Here is a 23289-nt window from a genome sequence, read left to right on the forward strand (position 1 = left end):
ATACCTCTCTCCCCCAAAGAAAACAAAAAACCAAACCCCAAACATTTCTAACTTGGGTGTGGTGGTACATGAATGCCTGAAGTCCCAGTACCTGAGAGACAGAAAGATCAGGAGTTCAAGGTCACCCTTCACCAACGAGAGTATTTAAGGCCAGTATGGTCTATACAGACTTTAACAAACTCCCCATCCCCCCCCCCCAAAAAAAATCACATTTTTGGCATTTTACAACTGTAGACATGAAGGTCAGTCAATAAACTTACCATTATCTGTGCTAACAGCAGGACAATGACATTGGAGGACTTACTGCTGGAGATGGCATAGAAGAACTGTTAAGGAAGGGAGAGAGGTGAACAGGTGAACAGCAAGCTCCTGTCATGACCTCGTGCTGCAGTTACCTTCCTTCATGGCACAAAAAGTACAGCAGGTTTGGAAGTTCAGGCTACAGACAGGGACTTAAAATACAGCACAAACCTGTTTCCCCAGATGAGTGTTAGTCTTATGTGACTCAACAAGGAACCTCAGCTGTTAAGTTTCAGAACTAGTAATGCCCTGGCACCTGGAGCTGTCAAGGGGCCAGAGTTCTTTCCAGAGTGTGCCAGCTGTCTGGAGTCCTCCCTCCCTATCTCTCTCCTTTCAGTGTCTGGATCACTAGGGAGGACCACTTTTCACTACCACGAGGCCTGCTTTATGTTGCAAAGAGCTGTGTGCTCTGTCTTCCACTTCACTGTCTTCCTCTCTGTGGTTTACAATCATTGGAACCTTGAATGTCTGTCTCAGTCATTTTTTCCCTATGTATCTGCTGAAACCCCATGCCAAGATTGGTTATTGATGATACAACAGATCAATGAACAGAATGGACCCTTTATCACCTTTGGAATGCATCTGTGGCTGGTAGATATTGTCATACTTTACCCACGATGTACAGAGAAGTTATTTTTTTTAATTTTCCTGTGTTGTCTGAGTTGTTCAGACTACTGTGGAGGCTCTAACTCAGAAGTCATATAATTACGTGAGGCCCTTTAAACGCAGTGACATGACATACCTTGGTAAGTGTGATCAGCAGTCCTCTAATGGATGTGACAATGATTATTCCAACCAAAATGAAGGAAATGTGTTGAGACCAGAACTTCACCTGCCATCAGAACAGGAAGAACAGGCTATTACATTTCTGGGCAGAGCTGGGAGCTGATGTGAATTATGGTGACTTATGAGACAATCCATTAGTCGTCCTGGTTGCTTCAGACATAGACACCTACAGGTGGTAGATACCTACGGGAAGGCTGCACTGGATCCCCTAATCAGCAGACTTAATCAAGTCTTAAGGGTCAAAGAAAGCCAGGAGAGAGGTGGGAGGAAAACACTCATCCCCGGAGAAGCGAGAGGACGGTGAGGACAGACTCAGCAGCGCCTGACTGCTGTCAATGAAGGGAGGATCACTGACCACACAGCACTTCCATGAGTAAAGACTAAGGACGTCCCAGGAGACTGCACAGAGATGCTCGGGAATCTCTCTCCTCCTGCACTGCTTGACAAGGAGAAGCAGTTTTGGGAACCTGTGCTTGACTGTTCTCAGGAATGTGAGGCCACGGCTGTACCAACACCTAAAAGGCCTGTTATTCAGAGCATAAACATGGAAGATGTAGATGCATCATGGGTGGAACAGATAGATGATGAGAGTAGCCTCAGAGCACTCACTTCTAAAAGTGTAACCCAAAACAAAACAACACAAAACATTTGTTTTTGAGATAGGATTTCACTGTGTAGCCCTGCCTAGTCTGGAAATGTAGACCAGGCTAGCCTTGAATTTTACCCAAGATTTATCTGAGGTAAATTTTCTGAGATTTACCTGCCTCCCTAGTGCCTCACTACCAATGAGCCAGAAAGTCCAGAGAAATTTAAAGGAGAAAAATCACACAGGCATCAATAAAAAAAGCACATGGACCACTGAAGTCCACATGGCCTGAAAGAAAAGATGCCACATTGGCACATGCACAAAGAATATGTTGCTGACTTATTAAAGACGAGTACTTTAAGGGTTGGAGTAAGAGGGACTGCTGTAAAAGCAAGAAGACTTGAGCTCAAATTCTAAGTACTCATAAAAAGGCTGAGCACGGCCACGTGCACCTGTAACACCAGCATCGGGAGCTAGGGACAGGCAGATTCTGGGGATGGCCAGTGCTGCTAAAATGCCAAGTTCAGTGAGAGACCCTTATTAAGAAGTAAGGTGGAGAGACGCTATCCACAGCTGTATCGTTGCCTCCACGGTGAGGACTGTGAATCTGAGGCCAACCTCAAAAAGAACGAAAGCACCCTTGGTGGTATTTCTTCAGGGCTGCAGCTCAATTTGCTTGTCATTTCATCTAGCTGCGCTTGAGATTAGGGACATGTTATCTAAGATGGGGACCAAGGGCAATACATACCCCTCAGCTCATCTCAGAGTAAGCTGAACAGTCCACACCAGAACAAAGAAATGCGACCCCAGTCTTACTATTAATAGTTCATTAGCCTGAATGATATCATCTGGAAATATATTATACTCTGAATACAGACACTCACCTGAGATAGGCTCTGTTATGTTGTTTTTATGAAATAGGAAGAAGTGATTTTTTAAAAAAGCCTATTTTGTATATAGGTAACAAATCAACTTTGGTCCAAAGTCCACCTTATTTGACTGATAAAGATCTTTTTTTTTTTTTTTTTTTTTTTTTTTTTAATCATTTCCGTTCTACTTCAGAACACTAATTAGTTGTTAACTTTCTACCAGGAGATCAAAGGTGTGTTGTGAGTTTGAAGAGCTCGTTGAATATAGACCAGGCTAGCCTTGAATTTTACCCAAGATTTATCTGAGGTAAATTTTCTGAGATTTACCTGCCTCCCTAGTGCCTCACTCCCAATGAGCCAGTAAGTCCGGAGAACTTTAAAGGAGAAAAACCACACAGGCATCAATAAAAAAAGCACATGGACCACTGAAGTCCACATGACCTGAAAGAAAAGATGCCACATTGGCACATGCACAAAGAATACATTGCTGACTTATTAAAAACTCAGAGAAAGATCTGGATACTTGGTGGGATGAAACTGGCCAAGTGGTACCTGGCTGTAGATGGGCCAAGGGGACCTGTAGCTGCAGGAAATACCCATGAAGGTCAGTACCAGTCACTGCTTACAGTTCTACAGTAAGAAAGCCAAGCCTGGTTGTTTACAAATGTGCTGTGTGAGCTGTCAGCACAGGCAGAGGACTAATGGACCCAAAGTTCAGGAGTTAAAGCCAGAGTGTCAGGTTATGCCTGGATGGAGAAGGAAACTTAAACCAGGATCTACATGGCTCTTACATCGAACTGGATTCCCAGATAATTCACAGTGATCTCGATGCCTCTGGTGACAGGGTCAGTTTTCCCAACTCGATCAAGAACAATATTGATGGTTGCCTGCAAGACAGAACTTTATGTTAGAAAACCTCTCATCTCGGCCTCCAAGAGTGACACCGCCTCAATGTCTCAGAGAGCAGAGGCACTTGTCCCCAAGCCTGGCAACCTGAATCTGATCCCTGGGACCCACGTGGTGAAAGGAAAGAAATAGCCCCTGTAAGCTGTCCTCTGACTGCCACACATGCCCTATGTCACATGTGCCTGAACACACACACACACACACACACACACACACACACACACACACACACACAATTTAAAAAATTAATTAAAAATGATTCTATATGAATTAATGAACATATCTTACAGGTTGGTGTTTACCCAAAATACAAGTTAATTTACTTCCAATCTAAACCATGAATAAGAAATCTATTTTGTCTACAAACAAGTTTTGATCCCATATTTATTTTCTATATAGAGTCGGGAGATATAAAGCATACGTACTCTATGATTCAGAGGTCAGAAAGCTTACATTCTTAGAGTAAGAACCAACAAATGCCAGGGTCATTTCCTGTGCTAATTGTGTGACTGCTAAGCAAAGTCAGAGGAGTATGGCTGTTGGGGTAACAAATGAGATCACTTGGAATAAAAGATGCCCCATTCATCCCAGTGCAGGTGCTTAAAAATTAGGAGGGAAGAAGAGATTGACAAATACCAAACCAAGAGCCATGTGGAAACTAAACCTGGCTGTCAACAACAACAACACTAAAGTAAAGTCTAAATCACGGGTCAGCAAACTCAGCACCTATAGCACGACAGCAGCCATGGCAATAAAGGGACAGGCTTGGCTCTGTGCCCACAAAACCTTATTCACACAGGCAAAGTGCACCTGGATTTGCCAGTGAAATGGTAGACTGTCAAATTGAATTAAAAAAAAAACAAAAACAAAAACAAAAGCTGACCACTGTGCATGCTGTGTTCAAGAAACTCACTTTAACGATGAAGATACAAATTGGTTAAAAGTAAAAGAATAGAATATGACCTATTCCACCAACATTGATCCATGAAAGTGAAACATCTCTCTTAATATCAAATTAGCGTGCCACAGCAGAAAAATTGCCAGTGTGGTATTACAATTTTATAAACACAAAGGATATATAATGATTCTAAATGTTCTATGGCTCATAAAAAGCTTCAGACTGTTACAGTGAAACATTAACTAAAAAAATTAGAACATTAAAAAGTAATGCATTATACATCCCAGAATGTCTCAAAGAGAGGATTTAAGATAGAAGACCTGCTGCCGAGGGGAACGGAGCCTCGCCTGGAACTGATCATTGCTCAAGGTACACACTGCACCTCACACAGTCTGCAAGTATGTGTCAGTCAAAAATTAAAATAATAATAATAAAAACAGCAGTGTGGTGGCACATGTGAGTCTCTATGAGTTCAAGGCCAGCCTAGAACAACTACACCCTGAGTTTCAGGTTAGCCAAGGCTGCACAGTGAAACCCTGTCTCAAAACAAACAAAATCCAAAGTGTTGGTCAAGAGACAAAGAACAACAAAGTATCAAAGTGGATGGAGGGAGGCGGGGGGACAGCTCAGAGGTGGAGAGCTGCTGCTCCTGCAGAGGACCGGAGTTGGTCCCCAGCACCTGTGTCATTGCCTCACTACCACCTGTCACTCCAGCACCACAGGAATCTGGTGGCCCACAGGCACCTGCACATCCCCTAAAAGTAATAAAAATGCATCTTAAAAACCACAAAAAGCAAATACTGATAGGAAAAAAACAAGCTAAATTCAAAGGACTTGGACTTGTTCCCTTAATATCTGATAAAATAGGATGCCAGGGGCTAGAGAGATGGTTCCGTGGTTTACAACACTTACTGTCTTGTAGAAGGCCAAAGTTCTGTTCCCAGCACACACATCAGGCAGCTCACAACCTCTTATGACTCTAGTTCCAGGGGGATCCAACCCTCTTCTGGCCTCCATGAACACCAGGCATGCATGTGATACAGACATACATGCAAGCCAAATACTCATACACATAAATAAAATTAGAAAGGAAAGGTCAGGAAATTGAAAAACAAGAAAACCCCAATAATGTGGGCAAACACTTATAGAACATTCTCGCAATAAGAATAGAATACACCTTCTACTCAAAGCCACATTTAACATTCACTATACCCAGCTTAGCTGACTGTTTAAATTTAAATTACACAACATATGTTCTTAGTTCATGGAATCAGAGTGGTATTTGGAAGCTCTCCAGATTTTGTTTTTGAAGACGGGTCTTAGCTCAGGCTAGTCCAGAGCTCAGTGTATAGTTGAGGCTAGCCATGAACCTGCTACCTCTACCTTCCCATCAACTGCAATCACAGGCACGTGCACGATGCTGGGAATGAACCCCAGGGCTCCATGGGCTTCACTAGGCAAGCACTCTACCACCTGAGTACATGTCTAACCCTAGGTATTGTAATGTATTCTAGGTACCCTGAGACAGAGAACACATCAAGAGAAAAATCAGAAAACATTTGGGACTGACATATGCATCAGCGTGAAATGCTGTTAAAATGGCACCTAAGACACTTACAGCAAAGAACACCTTTCTCAGAAAAGTCTCCAATCAAAGACCTTAGTCTTTATTGCAAGAGCTGATTCCAAAGAAGCAGGAGGGAGCAATGAAGGGCTGCACACAAATCAGTGAAACAGGAAGCAGGAGAAATTAATGAGACCCAACTGGGTCTCTAAAAAGTTCAACAAAAATAAATAAAACTTATGAAGGAAACAAAGAGGAGGATCTATCTATCTATCTATCTATCCATCTATCCATCCATCCATCCATCCATCCATCCATCCATCCATCCATCCATCTAGAGAGAGACAGAAGGGGGGGATGAGAGCGACAGCCTCACAACCATTCGGAGAGCTATGACAAAAGACAATGCCAGCGAGATGACTCAGTTGTAAAACTGTGGCTGTACAGCCTGACCACCTGAATTCAAACCTAGAACCATAAAAAGCTGGGCACAGTGGTAGCCAGTAATACAACCATAACCCCAGCACTCCTACTGCAAGGTGGGAGGCAGAGGAGGATCACGTGAAAGCACATAGGCCGCCGAGCCTGGACAGGTAGGCACATCAGCAGAAGCAAGAGACTGTCGACACAAGGAAACAAACTCACAAAAGTCCTTTGCATTGGGCAACACATAGGTAAGGAACTCAGAGTTGCCAATATTTGTTTGTGCTGTCACAATGAGAAAGATACCAAAGCACTTTCCCTTGGAGTGGTGTGACCCAGAGAGAGCCTGAGCCTGAATTCTCCACTTCTTCCACCTCTCTGTAGCCTATGGTTTCTGGTCTGCCTGTAATCTGTCTGAGTCTGAATTTGTGTCTGCCTGTATGCTGGCTTTGTTCTCCACTTCTTAAACAGCATGTACAGCATTGCATGGGGAAGGAGCTGGGGATGCTCTACAGGAACCTTGGACACGTTTTACAATGGCTACACTTTACTGGCTCTCGTGACCCAATTGACCCAAACACAAGGATGCGACTAGGCAGTGTTTGTATTCATTTTATGAGGCTGCTCTTCAACCTATTTGTTGCTTTCAATGACTATCACAACACACATACAAACACGCATGACTCTGTGGGTCAGGAGCATGGAAGAAAACATGAATTAAGATTACAGCTGTACATTAGCCTGGCAAGTAAGGTTGGTTGTTAAACTGTTCTCTACAGAGCTGGTCAGACAAACAGTAATGTTAGTCTGAAGTGACCTCAAGGTGTATAACTGGGCTGTAATGAACTAAGATACAGCAACAGGAAAAAGACCAGCTGCTTTGAGGGAGAGTTCTAAGGGGTTTGCAGAAATTTGGCCACAATGGGTTTTCTTGATCTGAATTGGGTAATAGTTGTGGCATGGGTGTGCACAGTGTCAAAACTTACCAAAGTGTACACTTAAAATACACACAGCTTACTGCATGTCCATTACACCTGAACGCAGCTGTTCACAGACGACCTGCTCCTGAGAGGCTACAGCCCAGGAAAGATCGGAGGGCAGCACCTTCCTTCGTTCCCTCTCATAGAACGAATCCTATTTCAAAATGTCATGAGTGCTACTAATGTCAACCCCACTGATTCAAAGCCCCCCATCAACATATCAAAATTAGCTAATGAGCTGACAGAGTTACTCCTTGTGCAAGCGGCCCTAGCAGGGAACTCATCCAACTAGCACATCAAATTGGCCTTTTCCCACAACCACAGGGCCACTCATGGACACCCAAGATTGAGTCAGAAGCAGAGAAATAAATGCACTTAGAATACATGAAGAATAAATCACTGAAGAGAACCAGAGAGGCTGCAACAGAAAACAAATATCGTGTACATGAGTGCATTTTAGAATTTATTTTGGATTTAAGTTTTAGGGTGCACATCATCAGAAATATGCTTTTATTCTGAGTTGAAAGCTGGAGTTGAAGTGAAATAGTCAGGTGCTCATGGGGACTATGGAAGCAGTGTACAAGAAGAAATGTACTCATACCCTCCTAAGTCCTCCAGCACAGGGGAAAAGATAAGGTGCTGGGTGGTGTGACAGCGCATGTCCTCTGCTGACTCATCCAGTGTGGAACTGAGCTCACTGCATCAGTCAAGCCCCTCTAAATAGCTGCCACTCCCAGAAAGTCACCCAACTCTGGCCATTAAAAACACGGGTGCTGGGAAGACAGTTTAGTGGGGAAAGTGGTAGCCCTTTGCAAGCCTGAGGACCCAAGTCTCACCTCCAGAATCTGATCCCTAAGCTGGATACAATAGGCTGACTGTAATTGCACTCCTCTGCCTAGATAGCTGGTGGAGTCAGAGAACTGAGGCTTGTGGGTCAGCCAGCCTGGAGTACTCAGTACTCAGCTTGTAGGGAGAAACCTGGCTCCAACAAAGTGGAAGGAGAGAACTGACTCCTCAGAGCTGTCCTCCGGCCTCATGTGAACCCACACAGAACTTTATTATTACTAATAGACACTAACAAACAACAACAATAGAAACATGTAGTAAATGCTAATAAAACCAATAAGATAACAACAATTCTATTATATACGTACCATAAAAATCTTCCAGACACAGTAAATAGAGAAAAAATAACCGAGGAAATTAAAATACTTTCCCTTGAATGTTTTGGAGTATTCAATTCTTTCCTATGGAAAACCAAACACAAAGCATGGTTTTTAGTAAAAGGCAGACATTTTCAGTAAAAGCATTCCCATGCCTATGGCTGAGTTAACACAACATTAAGAGAGGCTACTTGGGGCCAACCTGCTGACTTTCAGCCAGAGACAAGACAGACTTCTGTGAGCTTCATAATCTCTACATAATCTCTCACACTACTTACGAAATATGTTGTAGAACCTTCACCTTAAAGACGAGAGCCTGGGTCTTAGAGGTTAAACAGCTCTCTCAGGGTCTGGTGGCAATTGGGTTCAGGCCTGTCTCTAAGCACATGCTGGCGACCTTTTAGAACCACTCCAGAAGTTACCCTTGGAGGCTAGGGTAGTCTGTATTTAAATCATACTGAATTTTGGGTGTGATTTACATTTACATTCAGGAGTGATTTCATAAACAGCTTCTTTCCTAATGCCACTTGGCTTACACAGAAGCACTGCCTGTTCGCAGAGGGCTCCCAGCCCATGAGGTCTCATTCTCTCTTCAGCCGTGTTGGTAAAGCATAGCTGTCTCCTCGCTCTGTACCTTTGTAGCATACAGATCAGCTGTTTCCAGAAAAAGCTGCCTGCTCAGTTCTTCCAAAGCATCTACTTCCTGTTGGATTAGAGTCAGATCTGGCAAAAAGTGGGCATCAAGGTTTAAATCACGAAATTTCAGGAAATAGCAGGAGAGAGGTTGGACTTGCTCTAGTTGTTTATAGGGAAGAAGCTGGGCATTGCCTGCACCTTTTACCCCAGCGCTACTGCAGGGCAGCATTCCCAGACTGACACAGGTGGAAGGAGCACCCCACAGGCGTCTGCCAGCTGGTGTATCAGAAAGATGCTCGCACGGCTAGTGTTTTGATTTATTTATCTATATAAACTCAGTTCGAGTCCTCAAATAGTGTGTGCACCATGACCCACAATCCAGCAGTTTCGTGCTACCTGAGTGATACTGTGCCGGGAGCCAGTGCACATAGCATCATGGTTACTGAGTCTCGCCGGGCTGGGCTTTAGGCACTGCCTTCTTTATATCATCTTTTACACTCCCAGAGACAGCTGTAACCCAGTTCTGCCTACACGAGGCCCCATTTATTCCACTGCCAGATGCTAGCTTCCATACCTCAGTGAGAAGTGTCACTATTCCCCCATTAAAGAAGCAGGAGCTCAGAGAGCTAAGAGCCCTCTGATACCTTGTTATATCAACCGACACTTGGGTATTTATGAGTTTAAAGTAATAAAGATGGTAAGATGGATAGCTGCAGTAATTCAGACCTTCCCCCCTTTGGGAGATCAACAAGTGCGCTTGAGTTCCTCCCACAACAGCGGCTATCACGTTGGCACGGCCTACAGCGCTCAGTGCCATCGCGGCCCTGACCCCGTGAGGAGTAAGCGGCTCTTGAGAGGTTAGGCTCTCAGTCCTGTCACTTAGAGTCTGCCTGGAAACAGGAGACAACAAGTGCTGCAGGGTTACTTGTTTTCTTTAAAGAAAAGGTTGACTTCCTTTTAACTGTCTGTGTAGTGTGCGGGAGGCATGCATATACATGAGCGCGCGGGTGCCCTCAGAAGGCAGAGGCTTTGGACCTCCCTGGAACCAGAGTGGCTATGGGTCACCTGAGACGTGTGCTGGGAACTGAGTTCAAGTGCTCTGCAATAGCAGCGCTGAGCCATCTCTCTGCCCCATGACTCATTTTCCTTTCTCTGTTTCAGTCACCTGGCTTTCTCTAACTCCCATCTGTGGGGAGGGAAGAGAGGACAGGGTGAGACACACAGGCTTGCTTTTCTCCATATGGGAACCAATCAACCTCCAAACCAGCAGGGCCAGGAACAATCCATTAACCGGTTGCCCTGTTTTTTGTTTTGTTTTGTTTTTTTTTAAAGAGGGATGTGGAGCTACTTGAAATCTGTGTAGCACTAACTGGGTTAGGAAAGGAACCTTGCCACCACACATATGAACCAACCACTATTGTAGGGAGCCACTGTGCTCTGTGGTCTAGCATCTGTGGGTGACAGAACAGCAGAGGAACAAGTTATGAATCTGCGGCCACAGTTCTGCCACAAAGCACTGTGTGAATTCACCTCTCTGGGTCTATTTTCTCCTCTGTGAAATGGAAAGAATGACCTGATAGGATCACTCCAGCTCAGAGACAATGCTTCCGTAGTTACAAGTGCAGGAAAGATGACATGCCCACTGGACCTCCCACTGGACCTCCCATGCCCAGTGCTGGCCAACCCTGATGCAGTCAGACACCCCAGAGGGGACTAACTCAGCACTACTTTCTATTCTGCCCCTGGTGCAGAGTGGAGAAGTAGAGTCAAGATAAAGGATACTTTCACTTCCTGGGGCTGAGGCAGTGACGCTCTTCAGCATGCCCCAGAGTCCCGACGGCTTGTTCTGCACATCCCCCCTCTGGAACATTGTTCTCCGTGCCACGGCCATTCTGCAATAAGAAACACAGACACCTGAGCAAGCAAGTGTGACCTGTAGCCTAATCTCAATTCCACTCTGTGTCACAGCTGTGTCTCCACTGGTTCAGGAGTTACACAGAAAACGACATTCCCAGAGGCGACGCGGCCAGTTCCAGGGACACAGAATACAATAGGAACACATTTGAGGTCTGGCTCTGCCACCTGAAGCTGAGAGACCCACAGTTTACTTTCTTACTCTGGGGTTGTAAAGATTAATGAAGTAACACTGTCACCTGTCCTTGCCATATGCTAATATCACGTAAGGAACAAACAATTCTAGATAAACACACTTGATGACTTGAATAGGACACTGGGCCTAAAACCAATCTGGGTGAATCTAATACAGATAGGAGAGCAAGCTACAGAGAAATGCATGGTGGACATTTTTGGGCGACAAGAGATAAAAATGGGGATGAGGAAGCAGCAGCATTGGTCTCATGTCTGTGACAAATGGTACCAGATGGCCAGGGGCCAGATGGCATTTTTGTGGGCTGTTTTTAAAGCATCGGTTGAAAGGTCATTCATAACCAAGAGTGTTAGGTATGTTACATTCCCTGTAACTCGGCATTTTGGGAAGATGTAAAAAAGAACCAAGGAGAGGCTCAGACCCATAACTCGGTCAGTTTCTAATGGGAGTGTGGGATTATGCAGTTCATAGTTTACTTTGGCTCAACACCTGGGATTACCAGCAAGGCAGCTCAAAGGGGGCACACAGAAGCCATTTCTATCATCCTTGTCAGAATCTGAAGGCTGTGGTGTGGCACTGGTGCCTGTGAGAAGGTGAGAGGCATCCTGCTGTCTCTCAGCAGACAGCGGGATAACCAGAAGTGAACGCCAGCTGGACACAGACAAATTACCCTGGTTTCAGTCAATTCACTTTCACTGTTGATTTTAATCACCTAATTTTAAGCCAGTTTTGTTCTTGGCAAAGAAGCTGCAGACAAAAATAGATGTACTTAAGGTGGACTGCAGCTAACTTTCTGAGATGTGCTTTACGGCACATTCAAATAAACCATCGAAGGAGCCATTTCACCTTCAATTTCCCTACTGTCGCTTCTTCCTAAGATCATCTTGTAACAAGAAACAGCTATTTGCTATGGGCTGGATGTCATTTAAAAACTCCTAACCCAGCTGGGTGATGCTGGCATACGCCCTCAATCCCAGCACTTGGGAGGTAAAGGCAGGTAGAGTTCTGTGAGTTCGAGGTCAGCTTGGTTTACAGAGCAAGTCTAGGACAGTCATTGCTGTTGTTACACAGAGAAACCTACCTTGTCTTGAAATGCCCCCCCAAAATTAAAAAAAAACCCATAAAAAGCCCCCAAACAACTAACCAAAGAACCCAACCAACCAAACAAAAAAACCCAACTCCTCCAAAACACCCTCCAGCCACACTCCCCAAAAAATCCTAACAAGAAAACTGGCTGAGGTCCAGCAGAAGTGTAAATGGGAAGAGGCTGAAAATGTCCGCTCTTTAAGGATTATAAAACACTTCACGAGGTCTCATGTTATCCCCGTGCAGGGGCCACACTTAATCCTGTACCATCCCACGTTTAGCACATGTGTTGTTGATACAAGCACTCTACCCTTTGTTAGACATGTCACCTATTTTATGGTTCGTAATTATCTGTGTATGTGTGTGCGCACGCGCACATACCTGTTGGGGTGTGTGTGTGTGTATACTTCAAGTATGTGGGGTTGGGAATAGAATTCATATCACCAGGCAAGCACCTTTACCTGCTGAACCATTTCACCAGAGTTGGGGATTGGCCTGGTGCTATGTATTCCAATGTTAAATGCTGGCCCCAAGCAGATTCTCACACACACAAGTGATGACGTGTAAACCCTGCTCCCCAACTCAACATTAATTGGTTAATGAAAGGCTAGAGCCAAGGAACACTTCTCCATTGCTGGTGGGGTTGTAAACTGACACAACCACTCTGGAAATCAGTCTGGCGGTTCCTCAGAAAAATGGACATAGTACCAGTTATTCCACTTCTGGGTATTTACCCCAGAGACGCTCCAACATACAACAAAGATACATGCACCACAATGTTCATAGCAGCTCTATTTATAATAGCCAGAAGCTGGAAAGAACCCAGATGTCCTTCAGTAGATGAATGGACACAAAAATTGTGGTACATTTACACAATCAGAAACAATGACTTAACGAAATTCTTAAGAAAATGGATGCATCTAGAGAATATCATCCTGAGTGAGATAACCCAGTCACAAAAGAACAGATATTATGCAGTCACTGATAATGGGATACTAACCCCAGAAAGCTCTGAACACCCCAGAAACAACTCACAGACTGTGTGAAGCTCAACAACAACAACAAAAAAGGAATATATTTTAATTAAAAAATCACATCCCCCTCTCCTCCCTACAGCCCCTTCTAGTCTCTCTCCTATCCCCTCACATTAATAGCCTCTTTTCCTATATTATTGTTACATATATTCATATGTGTATGTATATGTACCCACAAATACTTAATTACAACCTTAAAAAATGTATTCGGGGGGGGGGGGGGGAAGAAAGGCTAGAGCCTGTGATTGGGCAGGAGTGAGATAAAAGGCAGGACTTGAGCATTGAGTGAGGGGTCTTTGGAGAGACAGGAGGGAGAGGAGGAGGGAGAGGAAGACAGAGAAGGAGGTGCCATGAGAGGAGGTGGACCATGAGCATGTGGCCAGGAGAAACAGCAGGAACAAGGGACAGATGACGGGATATAAGTCAGAAGAGTTCAAAACCTGCTCAATTTAGGCTTCCAGCTTGTAAGTAAAATACCAGGACTGAATGTTTCTTATAGGGCTAGCTAGACTATTCATTGTACACAGCAGCCAGCAGAACTCTGAACTTGAGAGCTAATGTACACTCACATATGGCTTTAAGTATAAAGTCCATGTCCTCCTCACCAGATTTCCACTCTCCTCAAACACTTAAGAACATCTCCATCACTAAAAGACCTCCATTTTGTCCACAGAGAGCCCACAACTTGCCTGCCAACAGCAACCTCTAGTAACCACCAATCTGTCCTCCATGTGTTTGGTTGTCATTTCCAGATGTGCACACGATTCAGATTTAGTAGTGCTTATACTTTAGGTGAATGGGTTTCTTTCCTAAGAAAAAGGTTCTTCAGGTTGTGGTGTGAATTAGTAGTTTGTTCGTTTTTATTTTTAAATAGTAGTCCACAGTATGGCTTAACAGTGTTCTTAACCATTCACCCATGAAAAGCTATCTTTAGTTTGGGGCTTCTAGGAATAAAGCTGATTTAAAAAATGTTCTGTGACTATTTTCCTGTGAATATAAAAATTTCATTTCTTTGCATAAACACCCAGTATAATTTCTGGAGTTGGATACTGGCATATTTAGTTTTTAAGGAGACCTAGATTATATTTTAGTTACTCTACCATTCTACATCTGCATCTTTACCAACTAGCACTTCATGACATCATTAAAAAGGTTATGTGCACCTGTGCATATGTGTGTGTAGGTGTCTGTGGGATCCAGAAGAGGATGTCAGATTCCCTGGAGCTGAAGTACAGGGGTTATATGCTGTCTGACGTGGGTGACGGGAAATGAGCGTGGGCCCTATGAAATCACAGAACATGCTCTTAGTTGCTGACATACAGTTTCCATTTGTAGGAGCCCATGTGTTTCCACGAGCCCAATGCTCAACGTGGAGAACTGAAGCTTTGTGTCTGCAGGACCGACCCCTTCCTGTGCTCCAGCAGTGCATAGATGGGGTAGAAGTTGGGGTGGGCCAACTCAGAGCCCTGGATCTGGGCCTGGGTAGTAGCTGAGCCTGCACCCAGACCACCAGGACAAGATCTCCAGTGCTGTTCCAGCTAGTACACCCAATGCCACAGCTGGCAAGGGGCAGGGCCAGCTTTCCTACTCTGATGTCTGTGGGACCAGCTCACACCCCCTGCCCTGCCCCCACCACTCCCAGTGTCAGCTCTGCTGTGCTGCCCAGGTGAGGTGCAGGGCCCACACTCCCAGTGCTACACTGACTAAAGTTTTATCATCTGGGTCCATTTGGAGCTGGCTCCTTTCCTTTTTCCTTTCCTTTCCTTCCCCTTTCTCCCTCTCTCTCTTTCTTGGTTTCTTTATGTAATCCTGACTGTCCTGGAAACTCACTTTGTAGAACAGGCTGGCCTTGAACTCAGATCAGATACCTGTCCCTGCCTCCTACATGCTGGGATTAAAGGTGTGCAGCAGCAGCACCATCTGCTGGTTGGAGATAGCGTTTATTGCCTGATTTGTATGCTGAAATGCTCAGTTTCATTTCTTTACAGCTGAGTTAGAGTTTTGGATGGATAGACAGATACGTGTAACTCTGGAATCTTCTTCCTCATAGAACTGTGGAGTGTATCTGCTAGCTCACTGAGGTTCTGGCTGAAAGTCCACGGCACCTGCAGCAGCTAATGTTTCTGCACAGGTCCACCTCTGAGCTGCTGCTCCTTTAGCTGCCTGCTCTATGGCCTCCCAGAGCCTCTGTGAATTCATTGCTAAGGACACCACCTGATTATACAGCCACACTTTAGTACTCACTCGCTGAGGTTTCTCTCCTAACTACCTTCTGACACCTCCCTCCAGAAGGCTTTCCCTTTCTGTCACGAGTGTGTGCCCAGCATGCACAAACCTGGAGCAGCCACTCAAAGGCAGAGAAAACCTGCAAATCTAAGAAGCACATGCCAATCAGCCATAAGTGTCTCAGCAGGCTCTTTGGTGCTTCCTGTGTACACACGCTGTTGAGTGTCGAGGCAGGTTCTGCTCGGAACTGACATCTAAATTGTGGATCTTGGCCCTTGAGCACGATTCCCAGGTATTCTGCTAATCTGAACACCATAGAACAACTCAGACAGCCCAGAAACTTCTAGCAGTTACTTCTTTTTTTTTTTTTTTTTTTTTTTTAACCTGCTCATGTTCATTTCCCAGTGACTCCAAATGCTCCTCTTTAAGATCCTCTGCAGAAGCAATTGCTCAACTCTCACTGTGTGCCCTCCAAGTTTCCCCCACGGCTGAGTGAAAGCTGGAGGGATGGTTCTTAAGTTTACTCAGAATGCATTGGGATCAGTTTAAAGGACAGCCTGGCAGCACCTGACTTGAGGTAGAGGTTAAGGCTTTCCCCCCAGGTCCCTGTGGACTCCACTCTGCCCTATTCTGTCCAAACAGTACTGTTCTTGCAGGCCACTGTGCTGAAACTTGAAATAGGTTCTGGTCACCACTCCTCCCAGCTATGGGCTGGCAAAAGGTTATTCTACTCGGTCCTATTTGGGAGACTCCAGTGTTGGTTTGTATGTCCTGTTAGCTCCACTAGGAGAGACTATGTTAATCAAGTCCAGCTGGGAGACCAGTTCCTCTGAGAGCCTATCTAGTCAAGTGACTCTTATAGGACCCAAACCACCCTTGATCCTGACCAGATGAGAACTGGGTGGTGATATGCCTGAGTCAGAGCCAAATTCTAACCACAGCTAGTTTTAGATGGGCAAGAGGGTCCATCTACAACAGCCTCAGGTCTGACTCTACCTTAAAAGTCAGCTGTGTCTTTTCATTAATAGAAGAACTATCACAAAGTCGAGAACAACCTTGGGGACAAAAATAATATAATTCATATATATCTGTATTTCATTATTGAATAGTCTTTTAAATTTTTTAAAAAAAAACTTACATTTCTATAGAAATGTTCAGAATATAAGTAACATATATGATACAAGCAAAATAACTGTGCAGCCCATGTGTACCTTTCACACTTTAGTACAGACACATACAAATGGGGACAAATATTAATCAGTAAGTTGGAGCCTCCCTTGCTATTCTATGTCTATAGCTGTCTCTTCCACTAGGGCTGCTTTGACTTGACTTGTGGAGCCAGCTACGGAAAGGTGTTGGAGGAGGGAATATGAAATTCGAAACTTTTCAATTCAAAACTATTACCACTCATATGTGGATAAGAACTTTAATGAAGACAGCAGACCAAAAGGTTCATGAACATGTGGTATAGTATCAAGCAGAGACTGTTTCATAAAGTTAAAGACTAATGAGTTTATGGAAACCAAGTGATTACCACAGATTATTATTAATAAAGTCAATACTCATCTTTGCTAGGTATAACTCACTGTTCTTAGAGGCTGCATGATCCTGTCATGTGACAGGCTTCTTCCATGTAGCCATGGTCACTAATATGTACTATGTACTCTAAGCAGGTTCTGAACTCCTGATCTTCCTGCCTGTGCCTCACAAGTACAAGCTTACTTCAGTGTGCTTATTTCTTTATATTCTTCTTTTACACATAAGGAAACAAAAGCACAAAGACAGTGCCCAGTTCAAGGACGCATTGTAGGGTATAAACAAAAGAGTCTAATGAAAACAATCTGATTTTAGCTGGCTTTGTAGGCCTACTGTGACAGAAATTTCTATAAGATACCACTTTGAAAATATGGATTAGAGGGGGCTGGTGAGATGGCTCAGCGGCTGAGAAAACCAGCTGCTCTTCCAAAGGTTTAATTCCTAGCATCCACATGGAGGCTCACAATGAACTGTATTGGGATCTGATTCCTTCTGGTGTTCACGAAAACAGAGCACTCATGTACATAAATACATCTTTAAAAGCCAATAAAATACTAAAAACAGAAAATATGCATTAGAAATACCTTTTGGATGACTTTTATGTAGCTTTTTAAAAAGACTTAACATTCAATTGTAGAAGAGTCTCAGAGTGACTCAGAAATTGAGGAGATATAAGACTCAGAGAAGATAAAAGACTTCCTATATATGGTTTACAGAAGTGTGAAACAACTGTTGGAAGAAGGAGAGAGGGAGACAGAAAGAGGGGGAAGGAGGGAGGGAGGGAGAGAGGGAATAGAGGAGTACAGGGAGAAAGAGGAAAGAGAGACAGAGAGGGAGAACATCCATCTACATGCATGCTTTTCAGTACAGAGCTGCCTCAAAGCTGTAGGGTTGGGGCTCCAGGACCTTCAAGAGGTGAGTAAGAAAGTGGCCCATCAGTCTGGCGGTTTCTCAGAAAATTGGACATAGTCCTACCTGAAGACCTAGTTATTCCACTTCTGGGCATATACCCCAGAGAAGCTACAACGTACAACAAAGGCACATGCACACACATAGCAGCCCTATTTATAATAGCCAGAAGCTGGAAAGAACCCAGATGTCCTTCAGTAGATGAATGGATACAGAAATTGTGGTACATTTACACAATGGAGTACTACTCAGCCATTAGAAACAATGACTTTATGAAATTCCTAGGAAAATGGATGTATCTAGAGAATATCATCCTGAGTGAGGTAACCCAGTCACATAAGAACAGACATAATATACAGTCACTGATAATTGGATACTAGCCCCATAATGCTCTGAATACCAAGAAACAACTCACAGATCATATGAAGCTCAAAAAAAGAGAAAGGCCAAAAGGTGGAAGCCTCAGTCCTTTAGAAAACAAACAAACAAAAACTGTATAACACCCACTCAGAGTGGGGTACACCTAGACCTTAAATCATTAATAACTCAAGAGTTAAGAATATAGCCTTGTGGCAATCCTTGGTATTTAAAAATCATTATGTTTAATCTTTACACACCAAGAAAACTGTGACTACTTCCATGTTACGTTTTGTTTTACATGTACTTTATGCTCATTGTAACTAGTAAGATTTCAATGCATACTTTTCAAACCTTTAAAAAAATCAAGTACTGACAAAAATATATTCATATAGTTTTATGCCAAAATGCTTTAAAAAATCTGTATATGTATCTGTGTTATTTTTTTTTAAGTAAAGTTGTAAAAAAACAAACAGACAAACAACAACAAAAACCAGCCAGGAAACATGCCTAGCTATATGGTCCAATGCAAAAAGAAAGTGGCCCACCAGTGGTGTACAGAGCCCACGGGTGCCCGCCTCACCTTTTCTTTTTGCTTATGATCATGTCCATGGTCTGCAGCAGTCGTCGCTCCAGGGCAAGGATATCTGTGTCAGTCACATTCCTGCAATGAGCAAGAAATGAGTGATGTTTTGGGGTCTTACCTTGAGCATTATACAAGCCATTTGGAGAAACATAAACTCCATGTGGCTATTTTTTCTGCTGTCCTACTGCAGTAGAGGATACCATGGGCTCAGGCTTTCTTAGCTTTGACCTAGACACATTTAAAATATATGTTTATTGGCTAGAGCAGCAGTTTTCAATCTGTGGGTCATGACCTCCTCTGGTAAATGTCTATCTCCAAATATGCTTATATTACAATTCAAAACAGTAACAAAGTTACAGTTATGAAGTAGCAATGAAAATAATTTTATGGTTGCTGGACAAAACAAGATGAGGAGCTGTATTAAAGTCCGAAGCTTCAGGAAGGTGGAGAACCACTGGACTAGAGAGAAGTACTGGCCACTGCTGGAGAGGACCTGGCTTCCCAGTACCCACAGGTAGCTTACAAATGTCTCTAACTCCAGTTCTAGAGCATCTGATGTTTTTGTGGGTATCAGACATATACATAATGCATATACACACATATAGACAAACACTCATAGACATAAAACTTTAAAAAAGATGCTTAAATTGGCACCGTCTTTTACTATTTGATGCTAAGGAGGAACCAATTTCCTGCAGTGAGGAGTTCATACTGTTGTCCACTGGAAGGATGCATTTAAAGAGTGGATGCAAAGGGATCTGAAATTCGATACTTAGAAAATAACTGAGCCAGATGTGGTGGCACCTGCCTGTAATCCCAGTGTTCAGGGGGTTAAAGTAGGAGAATCTAATTTAAAACCAACTCGGGGTACCTGCTGCCATGCTGCTTCAGAAGAAATGAAAACAGAAAATGACTTGTTAGAAAGGCTTCAGATAAACCCCAGACTCAGAGGAAGAAAGAATAAGCAAGCAATCCTAGAGCTAATATGTGGATATTGAAGACACGAGACATACATATTCCAGTAACAATGAAAAAGGAAGGAGATAAAGTATGAGTTACCTGAGGAAGTAGGACATGTATGTATACGGGCAGTTGACAGCACCGAATCCGGAAAGCAGAGCCATGAGCGTCACGCCAATCACACCCACCCGGCTGATGAGCTGCTCTATGGACAAGATCCCTAAAAACATCAACATGTTAATGCTGGCCGCACACAGAGCAGCTTTGAGCTGTGCCACAGAAGCAACACTGCTGCAAATACTATCCAGTATTTTATACAAGCCCAGTACAACTTTTGTTTTACATTTGTTATGTGAGTGAGCATTTTGCCTACATGTGTGCCTGGTACCTGTGGAGGTCAGAAGACAACTTGAATCCCCTGGAACTAGGAGTTACGGATGGTTGTGAACCATCACATGGGTGCTGGGAAATAAACCTAGTCCTCTCTTCAAGAAGAACAAGTGCTTTTAATCACCATCTCACCAGCCAACAAGCGTATTTTTAATTATTGTCAGGCTGCTGATTTTTTGCCTTTGTTTACTATATGAAATGCTGAAACAGATATTGCTATTTCATTTTTAAGTAAACTAGTTATGCTACATATGCTTCCATTAAAATTGTTTTTAATACTTATACAGGATGGTTTTGTGTGTTATCACAGAGAAAGGAGCCTCAGTTGAGGAAATGCCTCCGTGAGATCCAGCTGTAAGGCATTTTCTCAACTAGTGATCAAGGGGGAGGACCCAGCCCATTGTGTGTGGTGCCATCCCTTGCCTGGTAGACCTGGGTTCTATAAGAAAGCAGGCTGAGCAAGCAGGGGAAGCAAGCCAGTAAGTGACATCCCTCCATGCCCTCTGCATCAGCTCCTGCTTCCTGACCTGCTTGAGTTCCAGTCCTGACTTCCTTTACTGATGAACAGCAATGTGGAAGTGTAAGCTGACTAAACCCTTTCCTTCAACTTGCTTCTTGGTCATGTTTTGTGCAGAAATAGAAACTCTGAGTAAGACAATACTTTATTAACTTATTTGTTTGCATGCATTCGTATCACAGCACACATGTGCTTAGAGGACAACACGTGGGAGGTCCATGTTCTCCTTCCCTTGTGTGGATCCCAGAGGTGGAACTCTGGTCATCAGGCTGGGCAGCAGATGCTTTGCCCACTGATCCATCTTACTGAATGGCTATGTGCTTTTAAAAACTACATTTCCTCTGACCCAAATGAAGGAAGAATTTTCCTCCCCAAATCCAAGATACCATGCGGTAGGGTGTTGGGAGGTGAGGCAAACTGTAGATGCTGGTTCACTCAGCTCATTCCAATCTTCATTTAGCTTTCCCTCCCGATCCTTTCCTGATCTGGGAAGCACAAAGCTCTTTCATTCCTTTTCTTTTTATCCTTTTCCCCCAAAGATTTATTTATGTTATGTATGTGAGTACACTGTAGCTGTCTTCAGACACACAAGAAGAGGGCATCAGATCCCATTACAGATGGTTGTGAGCCACCATGTGGTTGCTGGGAATTGAACTCAGGACCTCTGGAAGAGCAGTCAGTGATCTAACCGCTGAGCCATCTCTCCAGCTCCCCAGCTTTTCTTGAAACGACAACTCAGATGTTTTTAAGTCTCACCAACTAACATGCCCATGTGAGATGTGAACAGTGGCAGTGAACAGCTGGGCAGAGGCTTTCTGCTCAGTGGGTAGAGCACCTGCTGCTAGGCAGCCTAAGCTTGATCCCTGGGATCCACATGGTAGAGGGAAGAGAACTGACTCTTAAAAGATGTCCTCTGAACTCCACATGAATACCTTGGCATCTGCACACCCACCCACAAGCGTCAAAGGGAAAAAAAAAATAGGGCCTGTCAGGGAGGCATGCTCTGGAAGAGAGGAGTGACACACAGCCCCACCCCTGCCTTTTCTGTATTCCTTGGCTGTTTCCTTGGCCATTAACTTCATTATGATACACTGCCTTGCAACAGACCCAAGGCAACAGCTGACCACTGAGTGAAGCCTCTAAAACTGGGAGCTAAAATAAATCTGCCTTTTAACTGATTAATCTTGTTACAGTAACAGAGCTGACCAACACTCAATATGCTCTGTAACTCTTATGCAACCAAACTAGCATTTGATACCCTTAGAAAGAAGGAAACATTTTGTTTCAAAGCCAAATACTTCTGAGAGAAATAACTTGCTCTATTTCCCACAACCTAAAGTTTAAAAAGTTATCATGATTTTTAAATTAGAAAACTAAAGAACCTCTCTTCCCACTTGCGCTGTACTCACCATGTTTTGGGCTGAGTATAGGGAATGGATCTCCCAGCTTCCAGAAGAAGTACATAAAGGTCAGCCATAAGAGACAGGAAAAGAGCAGGCGCTGTTTGTGCACTGAGACCGGGAAAACGAGACTGTTAGGGAGGACAGCCACTACACAGCTTGCTTATTACAAGCACAAATGTAATTAATATGCAAATGCTGGGACTACATAATTCTCAGCAAATGCATTCTTACCACTAGTAGAATTTTTTAATTTTTTATTATTTTATTTTATTTTTTATTATTTTTATATATTATTATTATATTATTTTAATTATTTTATGTGTAAGCAGAGCATTTCATATTTTAGTTAAGAATTTCTTCTCTTATTTAATCTTTAAAAATATTCTTTTCATTTATTCTTTGAAAACTTCATACAATGGATTTTGATCATATTCTTTTTCCTCGCCCAACCCTTTCCTCATCATTAGGAAAATGTTGCTAAAATTACAATGTGGACCAAGTTCAAGGAGATGTTACAGTAGAAGCAGACATAAATCTGGCAGGAGATGCAATCTACTCTTTCAGACAGAATTCATTTAATGACTGCTTTAAGATGCTGTGGGCCCCCCGATGCTAGTATAAAAGGAATACAGAAATGAAGCTGTCAATAACCCACTCCCAATAGCATGCATCCCACCCTGTGTGCTGACATAAGAAGGCACAATACTCACACAGTTGGATGTTACTCACGATAAAATAACCGATGTAGAAGGGAACCATGAAAACCAGGATGAGCAGAATGACACACAGGTTCATTTTCCAGTGAAAGTAACGGGAGCTGAAATCAACAGCAAAGACATTTGCAGGGAAGGCCAGCAACTCTCATTTCAGACGCTCTCTTGTTTTTGGAGCCTATGCTGAGTATGACCCATGTGATCAGCCAACCAGGCTGTTACTTAGCTGGGCACCTTTAATCTGAGCACTCTGGAGGCAGAGGCAAGAGAATCTTTTTGAGTTTGGGGACAACCTGGTCTAAATAGTGAGTTCTAGGACAGCTAGGACTACAAATAGATACCCTGTCTTAAAAT

At 43.5% G+C, this 23289-nt stretch overlaps 1 protein-coding gene across 4 annotated transcripts in view; it reads right to left on the reverse strand.

Moving 5' to 3' along the window:
* Positions 1-23289, reverse strand: part of GPR89A (G protein-coupled receptor 89A) — a 45235-nt gene that overhangs the window by 9674 nt on the left and 12272 nt on the right. For all 4 annotated transcript variants that reach the window (XM_080915726.1, XM_080915729.1, XM_080915728.1 and 1 more), the window contains 10 exons: positions 22933-23039; positions 22229-22330; positions 20012-20132; positions 18950-19030; positions 10894-11003; positions 9110-9198; positions 8467-8559; positions 3333-3428; positions 1043-1132; positions 261-326 (listed from right to left, as the gene is read on the reverse strand). In XM_080915726.1, coding sequence (XP_080771852.1) covers positions 261-326; positions 1043-1132; positions 3333-3428; positions 8467-8559; positions 9110-9198; positions 10894-11003; positions 18950-19030; positions 20012-20132; positions 22229-22330; positions 22933-23039 — 955 coding nt within the window. The remainder of the gene's footprint in view (positions 1-260; positions 327-1042; positions 1133-3332; positions 3429-8466; positions 8560-9109; positions 9199-10893; positions 11004-18949; positions 19031-20011; positions 20133-22228; positions 22331-22932; positions 23040-23289) is intronic.

This window comes from Micromys minutus (genome assembly GCF_963924665.1).
Source record: "Micromys minutus genome assembly, chromosome: 4".
Lineage (NCBI taxonomy): Eukaryota > Metazoa > Chordata > Mammalia > Rodentia > Muridae > Micromys > Micromys minutus.